This window comes from Notolepis coatsorum, assembly GCF_963971535.1.
Source record: "Notolepis coatsorum genome assembly, chromosome: 9".
In the NCBI taxonomy this organism is placed as follows: Eukaryota; Metazoa; Chordata; class Actinopteri; order Aulopiformes; family Paralepididae; genus Notolepis; species Notolepis coatsorum.
This window is the reverse complement of record NC_140173.1, coordinates 30,930,598-30,942,662: the sequence shown is the minus strand read 5'-3', so window position 1 is coordinate 30,942,662 and position 12,065 is coordinate 30,930,598. Positions and strand designations below refer to the sequence as shown.

The 12,065-nt window shown below is 44.1% G+C and overlaps 1 protein-coding gene across 1 annotated transcript in view; it reads left to right on the top strand.

Annotated features, from left to right (window-relative positions):
* Positions 1 to 12,065, top strand: part of vps8 (VPS8 subunit of CORVET complex) — a 197,320-nt gene that overhangs the window by 122,126 nt on the left and 63,129 nt on the right. Inside the window, 7 exon segments of the mRNA XM_084321817.1 lie at positions 2,161 to 2,245; positions 2,374 to 2,472; positions 5,778 to 5,867; positions 6,110 to 6,156; positions 6,430 to 6,574; positions 8,182 to 8,271; positions 8,552 to 8,710. Coding sequence (XP_084177943.1) covers positions 2,161 to 2,245; positions 2,374 to 2,472; positions 5,778 to 5,867; positions 6,110 to 6,156; positions 6,430 to 6,574; positions 8,182 to 8,271; positions 8,552 to 8,710 — 715 coding nt within the window.

Here is a 12,065-nt window from a genome sequence, read left to right as displayed (position 1 = left end):
GGGGCGCACTGAAATTATGGCAAGGGTTATTAGCCCCCTAACTTTTGATTGCAAAGTCTGACATTGACCCCCTTTGCAGGAGTTGACCTAGAGCCCACCAAGGTCATGCATATCAAGTTTGGTCAATGTCAGACCTTGCAATACACTGTAAGGCACTGTAAGGCTACTGTCCTGCCTCACTTCCAGTGATGAAGCTAAGCTATGCTAACGGAGCGTCTATTCCCAAAGCTAAAATGCACGCACAGAGACAAAAAAGGTATGTATCTTCTTGTCTAACTCCAGGGAAGATGTTAAATAAGCTAATTTCCCAAAATAGTGGAGTTCCCCTTTAAATGATTCATGTAGTATGGGTGATATATTGATCAGAGCAGTTCGTATCGAAAATGGTAAAGAAAAACGCTGAAACTCACCCCAGTCTCCTCGTAGCGTTGGGTGATGAGAGTGGAGCAAAAAGATCGCTATTATGGGATGTTGATCGATGCGATCCATTTCCGGTTTGTATATTACTAATACACGTCCAAATCATGTTGATTATTGAGTTATGGCAAATATTCATATTGACGGTGTCTATATTGAGCCCCGGGACGTTCACAGAGTGGCCGGACGAAAATAGGGGACGGACCACTTCCGGTTTGGGCAACTTCCTGTTTGGCAACTCGCCGATCGGCCACCAGGTGGCGGTATTGAAGCGTTGCAGAGTTGTGCCGAGTCCCACAGCATCACCCAAGACTCCGTGGGTGAAATATGAATACCATGACGAAAATATTAAATATTGATCTCAAAGACGCCTCACGGCGTCATTGGCAGATTACGCATGGCGGAGAATGACGTGTTAACACGTCATCGGCGGAGAATGGGTTAATAAGGATGTTTAGATACATCCCCTTTAATAAGGATGTTGAAAGATACATCCCCTGATAAGGATGTTTTGCTAGTTCCTAGAAATGTCACTTGTTTCATGATAATCAAATAATTTCAAGAACTATTAGTTATTATTGCGAGAAAAGGGCAAAAAAGCCATATTATCATGAAAAGAGTGACATTTCCTGAAAGCGTCCACATCATCTGCTGGTGCGGTGAGATAGCTGAAGATGTTGTCCCTTCTGGAGAAGAGCTTGATGAGCTGCAGACAGGATGAGAGCGGAGCTCCACACAAACGGCAGACTGGTGGAAAAGGGTTTGGTGAGCTGGTGTCCAACATATTCATGTCCTTTCCTGCGCAGCATCGCAAGGAGTAGGGGTGTAACGATGCATCGAAATTGATTCTAATGTGACGATTCAACTGCATCAATTTGAAAATGTTAGAATCGATTATAATAGAAATTAATCGAAATTAAAAAAATATAATTTTTTTTCTTTTTTATGTTTACATTTTTTTTAATGTTTTTTTTTATTGACCTATAGTCCGTTCATGCTGAGTGAATCAGTTCCCCCAGCCACATTTGTGTATTAATTTTTTTTTGGGGAATTAACTGATAGAAAATTAATCGAATCGAATCGTGGTCAAATGAAGAGATTTCATGATGCATTGAATCGTTGCCTGAAGAATCGTGATCGAATGTAATCGTTGTGAGGTCGCATCGCTACACCCCTAGCGAGGAGTAAAAATGTGTATTAAATCTGCACGACGATGTTCCTCTTTGTCTTCCTCCTTTCTCTCTCTATTTCTTATCTCCCTCTTTCTCCCTTCCCTCCATTTCTCTTCCCTCTCCATCTCTCTCTTTGTCTTTCTCTCTGTCTTTCTCTGTGTCTCTCTGTCCTTCCCTCTCTCCCCCTCTATCTGTCTCTTTCTCTGTGTCTCTTTTTCTGTCTCCCTTTCCATCTCTTCCTCTCCCAATCACTGTGTGTGTCTCTCTGTCCTTCTCTGTCTCTCCCTCTTTCTCTGTCTTCCTCTCTCTCTCTCTCTCTCTCTCTCTCTCTCTCTCTCTCTCTCTCTCTCTCTCTCTCTCTCTCTCTGTCTCGGTCTCTCTGTCTCGGTCTCTATCTCTGTCTCTCTGTCTCTCCCTTCCCGTCTCTCTTTCTTTCGCCCTCTGTCTCTTTCTGTCTCTCTCCTCTCTCTCTCTCTCTCTGTCTTTCTGTCTCTCTCCTCTCTCCGTCTCTGTCTCTCTCTCTCTCGCTCTCTCGCTCTCTCGCTCTCTCGCTCTCTCTCTCTCTCTCTAGCTACCAGATCTGTGAGTTCCTTTATGAAAAGAAGCATCTTTATGATAAAATCATTGACTGCTACCTGAGAGATCCTCTTCGCAAGGTAACACACACATACATACACACAACGATATAAGATGCTTCTTCATTGACAGATTTATCAATCTCCTTTGTGTGGTAGTAAGATCAATGTTCATTGTGTGTGTGTGTGTGTGTGTGTGTGTGTGTCAGGAGGAGATCTTCAGCTTCATACACAACCTGCTGTCGATGCCTGGATACAACCCTGAGGAGAAGAAGACTGTGTGGGACAAAACACTACAACACATACAGGTCAGCACTAGGGCTGAGCCCGAACGTTGGAACCTTTGTTCATTACGTTGGCATTCGAATTCTAAATCAACATTTGATTTTTTTTTTTTATTATTATTATTTTTTATATATTTTTTGTATGTGTCTATTCATTCTGTTTAAACCAATGGGGTTTTTCTTCACAGTTGCAGATAAAGATTAGGCTACACTAATATTATAGTATTAAAAAGTATATTATATTCAAAAGTTGATTGAAAAGTTGAAAGTTGATTTAATAAAAAGAAAACTAATTTAATCAGATTAATCACTTTATTCAAATTGAGGATTTAGTTTGAGGATATTTATAAAAACATATTAATTAATTTTTTTAATTAAATATTAAATTAAATATGAATTAAACCCTGACGAAGTTCGAATTCCAAAAACAGGCTTCGGGGACTTAGTCAGCACACACACACACACATACACATACACATACACACGCACACAGTGGGGGAAAGTTTGGCTTTCCATGTTCCACTCAGGGGTGATGTAGTGTGCAGTAACTAATTATACTTGTAGGGCTGTCAACGAATATTCTATATTGAAATTAATAATCGACTTGTAAAGAAAAGAAAAAAAAGTATAATAATTCTATTAAATTGTGAAAAAAAACAGCCCCCGGTGGGCGGTTAACATACCGTTGTATTCGTTTGGTACACTACACAGCCGTTCGGTACGGTACACACTGAAACGGTACGTTACCTTTACACCCCTAGTACACAGACATACAGTACACATGCACATACACTAGAGCTGGGCCGTTAACGGCGTTAACGTGCTGCGTTAAAGCGATACTAGTATCGCGTGATAATATAATTGACGCAGTTAATCTAAACCTTTTACCTTTATTTACCCAGGGTAGGTTCGCTGAGCACAGATTCTCTTTTTCAGGAACGCCCTGCTTCACATTCACACAGTTCCATTCACACCTGGGAGCTGCCCAGTACAACCACAGTTGACACCATTGGCCACTGAGCAACTCCACTGGAGCAGTTGATTTGCATTGGCAGGGTTTGGCCCTGTCTGGCACCCAACGGGAAAAATATTATAGGCACTATAAGTAGACACCGCAACATAAAACAAGCTGGTCTGCCTGAGTGACTGGTGGAAGAAGGAGAAATAGAGATTGGACTGATTGAGTCAAGCCATGTCACATAGTTCAAGTTTGAAATGCTTCTTTCTGTTTTGCTCCTGAGAGTGTGCTAGATACTGTACTGTACTGGTAATATTATTTATTTGTGTTAACTTCTGAATAAAACAACTTATTAAACACAAGTACATCTTATTGAACATTATTTTGATATTTCATTACCAATTATCATAGCAAAACAGCTTTTTCAAACAGTCTGTAATGCATTTTGGAAACGGGAGATGGGCTCATGGTGTAATGGGCCACCTGGCCTGAGAAACATAAGGAGGAAAGAAAAAGTAAGGACTTACTTCTGGTCATTATTTGGGTAGAACACACATATTTTGAATGCCTTCGGCAGATTTTTTTTTTTTTTTAGACATTTTAATCTAGATTAATCTAGATTAAATCCAGGATTGCAGATAGATTAATCTAGATTTAAAAAATGTATCTATGCCCACCTCTAACATACACACAAATTAGCAGAGAATACAGAAAACACACGCAGACACTGACCTGAAGGTAAACACACTGTGCTGGTCAGCAGGTCAGTAATAAACACACTGGTCAGCAGGTCAGTAATAAACACACTGGTCAGCAGGTCAGTAAGAAACACACTGTGCTGGTCAGCAGGTCAGTAATAAACACACTGTGCTGGTCAGTAATAAACACACTGGTCAGCAGGTCAGTAATAAACACTGGTCAGCAGGTCAGTAATAAACACACTGGTCAGCAGGTCAGTAATAAACACACTGGTCAGCAGGTCAGTAATAAACACACTGGTCAGCAGGTCAGTAATAAACACACTGGTCAGCAGGTCAGTAATAAACACACTGGTCAGCAGGTCAGTAATAAACACACTGGTCAGCAGGTCAGTAATAAACACACTGGTCAGCAGGTCAGTAATAAACACACTGGTCAGCAGGTCAGTAATAAACACTGTGCTGGGTGTCTAAGCTGTGGGAGGCGGTTGGGGTCAGAAAGGGTAATGCGATTTAATTTTTATTTCCTTATGCTTTAGGGTTTTCAACTTAATAAAAAAAAAATTGACAGCCCTAAAGAAAGGTTTTTGTGTTTAAATATCTTTGTCCAAACAATGACCCCAAACTAAAACATCTAGGTCTATACCAGATCAGACCAGTACATAAACATTAAGGCCGGTACCTACATTTTCACTTCGACTCTGCTGTGAATTTTTTTTATTGATTTCTTTTAGGGCTGTCAAAATGAATGCTTTAACTTTGGAGATTTATTTAAAGCATTAAAATAAATTAATCTAGATTAATCTATGGAGTGAAAAATCTTCAACATTCTGAACTTTCAGCAGTATATTTGCTTGTTCGGATATAAGAAAGAGGTCTAGCTGAGTCAATGTTGATGGTTTTGTTGAACATTTGTATTTCACAGGAGAGAAACTGTATTCAAAGAAAGCTATTAAAATAGTCTTTGAATCTAAATATACTTTCTTTGTGTTGATTGTCCATTAATTCCATGATTTTACTCAAGTAAATATCTGTTACAAGCTTCGGTCTTAAGTAGAAAAATCTAGATTAATTACAGAAATTGTGAGATTAATTAGTTAATTTTTTGTATCTATTGACGGCACAATTTTTTTAAATCTTTGACTCATACATACACACAGACCTTATTTTTGTTTGTGGTTTCTTTTTTTTTTTGGTCTACTTTTTCTCCCCATTTTCTATTTTTCTCCCATCCCAATTTCGTATTATCCAATTCTACCCTCCCCTGTCTCGAACGTTGCTAGACCATGCCTCCCTCTGGTCGGCTGCAATGTGGACGAAGCCTTGCATCACGTGTCCCCTCCGGTACACGAGGAGGCAGCTGTTGCATCTTTTCACCTGTACAGCGCGATCTCTCGGTGGCGAGGAGTAACGCGTGGGAGGCTCACGCTGCCCCCGATACTTCCTGATTCTGCTGTACAGGCGCACCAACCGACCTGTAGGAGTCGCTGTCCACAACGTCCGATCCCCACCCACCGGCTTTCCCACCCCCTAACACTGCCAATTGTATTAGTATGAACGACCAGCCAAGCCGGAAGCAACGGCGAGAGCTGGGCTCGAACCCAGCATCTCCTGCGTTAGTGGCGAGCGCCTTGCCCACTGCGCCACTTAGCCGCTTGTTTGTGTTTTCTTAGGAGCTGGTGACCCTTGACCCCAGCAGGTCTGCTGACCTGGTGGCTTTTCACTTTGCTGAGGAAGTTCGACCAATCATGTCCCAGCTACAGGTGAGGTCATCAGGAATGACGGATTCCATTTATTTGTATCCTCGTCAGGATATCCTCTATAGTGCCACAGTTTCACTGGCATTTGACCCTAAAAATAGATTTGTGCGAACTGGAAAGATGATATAGGAGCACAGTGTGCGAGTAATAGCTTTGCGTAGTGGGCGTACAACACACAATTGTAATTTCATAATGGAGTTTATCCAATTATCCAATTTTCTTCTCGCTCTCTCTCCTCTCTATAGGATGATAAGCTGGTCTTCCAGTTTCTTGGGTGCCTCTTGGAACCAAGGTACTGTGCGGGGAGTGGGGGGGGGGGGGGTATTAGTGTCCCCTGTTGTGTTTAATCACCTATTTGAACAGAGGGGGAACACAGAACTGAAGGAAAATTCAATGGACGTAACATTAATGTGTGTGTGTGTGTGTGTGTGTGTGTGTGTGTGTGTGTGTGTGTGTGTGTGTGTGTGTGTGTGTGTGGGTGTATATTGTGGCCTGCTGGGTTAAAATGGAAGTACACTGCAGATAAACTGATATATATATATATCTACTCTACTCTATTCTCCAGGGAAGGCCAACATCCTGGGGCTGTCCTGACTCTAGAGCCTGACCTCCATGAGCTGCAGGTGGGGTTCCTCTGTCGGTTCGCTCCCCGGCAGCTCCTGGCCTTCCTGCAGACCTCCCAGCTTTACAGACTGGAAGAGACCATACAGGTACTAGCACACAACACACACATACACACACACATGCGCTCGCATGTACACGCAAACATCAAACATTTGGTACATGCAGATGTATACACATACACTAATGCCTCTTTTCCATTGCATGGAACCTACTCAACTCTACTCTACTCGCTTTAGGTACCTGGTACTTCGTTCGTTTTCCACTGCAGGTAGTACTCCGCTTGTCTCCGTGTGGGGAGGCGGGGCCGCTGGCGTACAGCATGAGAGCTCCGTGAGCATAGCTATGTCCGTGAGGGCTTGGAGCAAGCCAGAGTAAACACAAGTGGAGATTTGGAGGAATTAAATTTTTTTATTGTTTTTAAAATGACTCCTTTATTGTCGAAAAGATGAATGGTTTGCTGCTGTCGGAATGGAACGGAGCTTATAACATGAAAGGTGCCTGATGAAACGTCCACAAAGATTTAGCTAACATTAAGCTGTTAAACTAAAATACGGTAGCTAGCTTATATATTTAATCAGCAACGCATCAACAATCAGTTTTTTTTACAAATAACATCTACTTGTAATGTTCGGTAGCTAAGTAGCGTTATATGAAATGATTGTAACAAACTTTTGTTCGAAACGTATCGTCCAGATATTAGACCTTTTAGTCTTTTTCTGGTCTGCATTCAGCAATCTGTTCTTAAAGTTTTCAATCAATCAATCAATAACAACATTAACCAGACTCTCGGTGTGTCTATTCTGCTAACGTTAGCGTTACTAGTACAAACGATATAACAACATTAACCAGACTTCTATAAATCAGCGATCTTTGCATGCTACTGTATGTATGCTGGCCGCAATGCTAACTATTATAATGGTAAATCCCAACCACATTAGCATGTTAGCTAACAAACTCAGCGATCTTTTTGTGAGACTAAACTCTCCGCTCTTGGTGGTAAATTGTGTTGATGTTGGTTTTGTTTCATCAATAAATGAGGCAGAATACACCGTGAATGTATCCTTTTTTGTTTATTGCACTTTGTTCCTGCTGCAAACAAATAATGAACGCTACGCGAGGTAGTTTAAAGATGGCGGGTTTTTGTGCAGGACGCTCCAACGTGTGACGCTTCTCTCTTCTGACCAATCAGTGGTCTGCAGTGTTTCACGTCACTTTTTGGTACCACTTCTATCTAGGGTGCTTGGAACCTCCAGAAAGCAGGTACTAAAAAAGTACCCGGTACCAGGTACCAAACGCAAATTTCGGCTATGGAAAACCGAAAAGGCTGAGTAGAGTCGAGTCGAGTAGGTACTATGCAGTGGAAAAGTGGCATAAGAGGCTGTTTCTATAGGCTAAGATCAAATAGTGTTAATCAAACTGTTTATTCACTGTGTTTGAGAGAGAGATAGAGAATCTCTCCCTTCACACTCTTTCTTTGTCTCCCCCTTTCCCCCTTCTCTTTCTCTATCTCCCTCTATCTCTCTCACCCTCTCTCACTATCTGTGTCTGTCTCTCTCTCTCTCTCCCTCTCTATCTGTGTTTGTCTCTCTCTCTCCGTCTCTCTCTCTGCATGTCTGTCTACCTGTCTCTCCCTCTATCTGTGTCTCTCTCTCTCTCTCTCTCTCTCTCTCTCTCTCTCTCTCACTCTCTCTAGATAACAGAACAGCACCATCACAGTGAAGCCACAGCATATCTGCTGGAGATGAAAGGAGATGCTCATGGGGCTTTTACTGTGCTGCTCAAGGTAACATACACACACACACACACACACACACACACACACACACACACACATGACACACACACACACACACACACACACACACACACACACACACACATGACACACACACACACACACACACACACACACACACACACACACACACACACACACACACGACACAAAACATTAATGTTACGTCCATTGAATTTTCCTTCAGTTCTACACCCCGTTATTTCTCCTCCTCTCCCTCCTCTCCCTCCTCTTCTCCTCCTCTCCTCCTCTCCCTCCCCCTCTTCAGACACTAAAGGAGAGGCTGACCTGCCTCACCCCTGAGAGCGAGGGAGCAGGAGAGGCGGAGGAGGAAGAGTTACCACTGAGGAGAGTGGAGGACTCGCTGAATGACATCATCGCCTTGTGTCATCGCAGCTCTCAGACTCTGAACCAGCAGCAGAGAGAGGTACAGAGAGAGAGAGAGAGAGAGAGAGAGAGAGAGAGAGAGGTACTGTCAAACCAGAGAGAGAGAGAGGTACTGTCAAACCAGAGAGAGAGAGGTACTGTCAAACCAGAGAGAGAGAGGTACTGTCAAACCAGAGAGAGAGAGGTACTGTCAAACCAGAGAGAGAGAGGTACTGTCAAACCAGAGAGAGAGAGAGAGAGAGGTACTGTCAAACCAGAGAGAGAGAGAGAGAGAGAGAGAGAGAGAGGTACTGTCAAACCAGAGAGAGAGAGAGGTACTGTCAAACCAGAGAGAGAGAGGTACTGTCAAACCAGAGAGAGAGAGGTACTGTCAAACCAGAGAGAGAGAGAGGTACTGTCAAACCAGAGAGAGAGAGAGGTACTGTCAAACCAGAGAGCGAGAGAGAGAGAGGTACTGTCAAACCAGAGAGAGAGAGGTACTGTCAAACCAGAGAGAGAGAGAGGTACTGTCAAACCAGAGAGCGAGAGAGAGAGGTACTGTCAAACCAGAGAGAGAGAGGTACAGAGAGAGAGAGAGAGAGAGAGAGAGAGAGAGGTACTGTCAAACCAGAGAGAGAGAGAGGTACTGTCAAACCAGAGAGAGAGAGGTACTGTCAAACCAGAGAGAAAGAGAGGTACAGAGAGAGAGAGAGAGAGAGAGAGAGAGGTACTGTCAAACCAGAGAGAGAGAGAGGTACTGTCAAACCAGAGAGAGAGAGAGAGAGAGAGAGAGAGGTACTGTCAAACCAGAGAGAGAGAGAGAGAGAGAGAGAGAGAGAGAGAGAGAGGTACTGTCAAACCAGAGAGAGAGAGAGGTACTGTCAAACCAGAGAGAGAGAGGTACTGTCAAACCAGAGAGAGAGAGGTACTGTCAAACCAGAGAGAGAGAGAGGTACTGTCAAACCAGAGAGCGAGAGAGAGAGAGGTACTGTCAAACCAGAGAGAGAGAGGTACTGTCAAACCAGAGAGAGAGAGAGGTACTGTCAAACCAGAGAGCGAGAGAGAGAGAGGTACTGTCAAACCAGAGAGAGAGAGAGGTACAGAGAGAGAGAGAGAGAGAGAGAGGGTACTGTCAAACCAGAGAGAGAGAGAGGTACTGTCAAACCAGAGAGAGAGGTACTGTCAAACCAGAGAGAAAGAGAGGTACAGAGAGAGAGAGAGAGAGAGAGAGAGCTACTGTCAAACCCGAGAGAGAGAGAGGTACTGTCAAACCAGAGAGAGAGAGAGGTACTGTCAAACCAGAGAGCGAGAGAGAGAGAGGTACTGTCAAACCAGAGAGAGAGAGGTACTGTCAAACCAGAGAGAGAGAGAGAGAGAGAGAGAGAGAGAGAGAGAGAGAGAGAGAGAGAGAGAGGTACTGTCAAACCAGAGAGAGAGAGAGAGAGAGGTACTGTCAAACCAGAGAGAGAGAGAGAGAGAGGTACTGTCAAACCAGAGAGAGAGAGAGAGAGAGAGGTACTGTCAAACCAGAGAGAGAGAGAGGTACTGTCAAACCAGAGAGAGAGAGAGAGAGAGGTACTGTCAAACCAGAGAGAGAGAGGTACTGTCAAACCAGAGAGAGAGAGAGAGAGAGAGAGCTACTGTCAAACCAGAGAGAGAGAGAGAGAGGTACTGTCAAACCAGAGAGAGAGAGAGAGAGAGAGAGGTACTGTCAAACCAGAGAGAGAGAGAGGTACTGTCAAACCAGAGAGAGAGAGAGAGAGGTACTGTCAAACCAGAGAGAGAGAGAGGTACTGTCAAACAGAGAGAGAGAGAGATAGGTACTGTCAAACCAGAGAGAGAGAGAGAGAGGTACTCTGTCAAACCAGAGAGAGAGAGAGAGAGAGGTACTGTCAAACCAGAGAGAGAGAGAGAGAGGTACTGTCAAACCAGAGAGAGAGAGAGAGAGAGAGAGAGAGAGGTACTGTCAAACCAGAGAGAGAGAGAGGTACTGTCAAACCAGAGAGAGAGAGGTACTGTCAAACCAGAGAGAGAGAGGTACAGAGAGAGAGAGAGAGAGAGAGAGAGAGGTACTGTCAAACCAGAGAGAGAGAGAGGTACTGTCAAACCAGAGAGAGAGAGGTACTGTCAAACCAGAGAGAGAGAGAGGTACTGTCAAACCAGAGAGAGAGAGAGGTACTGTCAAACCAGAGAGCGAGAGAGAGAGAGGTACTGTCAAACCAGAGAGAGAGAGGTACTGTCAATCCAGAGAGAGAGAGAGGTACTGTCAAACCAGAGAGCGAGAGAGAGAGAGGTACTGTCAAACCAGAGAGAGAGAGGTACAGAGAGAGAGAGAGAGAGAGAGAGAGAGAGAGAGAGAGGTACTGTCAAACCAGAGAGAGAGAGAGGTACTGTCAAACCAGAGAGAGAGAGGTACTGTCAAACCAGAGAGAAAGAGAGGTACAGAGAGAGAGAGAGAGAGAGAGAGAGGTACTGTCAAACCAGAGAGAGAGAGAGGTACTGTCAAACCAGAGAGAGAGAGAGGTACTGTCAAACCAGAGAGCGAGAGAGAGAGAGGTACTGTCAAACCAGAGAGAGAGAGGTACTGTCAAACCAGAGAGAGAGAGAGAGAGAGAGAGAGAGAGAGAGAGAGAGGAGAGAGAGAGAGGTACTGTCAAACCAGAGAGAGAGAGAGAGAGAGAGAGAGAGAGAGGTACTGTCAAACCAGAGAGAGAGAGAGAGAGAGAGAGAGAGAGGTACTGTCAAACCAGAGAGAGAGAGAGAGAGAGAGAGAGAGAGTTACTGTCAAACCAGAGAGAGAGAGAGAGAGAGAGGTACTGTCAAACCAGAGAGAGAGAGAGAGGAGAGAGAGAGAGAGAGAGAGAGAGGTACTGTCAAACCAGAGAGAGAGAGAGGTACTGTCAAACCAGAGAGAGGAGAGAGAGAGAGAGAGAGAGAGAGAGGTACTGTCAAACCAGAGAGAGAGAGAGGTACTGTCAAACCAGAGAGAGAGAGAGGTACTGTCAAACCAGAGAGAGAGAGAGAGGTACTGTCAAACCAGAGAGAGAGAGAGAGAGAGAGAGAGAGAGAGGTACTGTCAAACCAGAGAGAGAGAGAGAGGTACTGTCAAACCAGAGAGAGAGAGGTACTGTCAAACCAGAGAGAGAGAGATAGGTACTGTCAAACCAGAGAGAGAGAGGTACTGTCAAACCAGAGAGAGAGAGAGAGGAGAGAGAGAGAGAGAGAGGTACTGTCAAACCAGAGAGAGAGAGAGAGAGAGAGAGAGAGAGAGGTACTGTCAAACCAGAGAGAGAGAGAGAGAGAGAGAGAGAGGTACTGTCAAACCAGAGAGAGAGAGAGGTACTGTCAAACCAGAGAGAGAGAGGTACTGTCAAACCAGAGAGAGAGAGAGGTACTGTCAAACCAGAGAGAGAGGG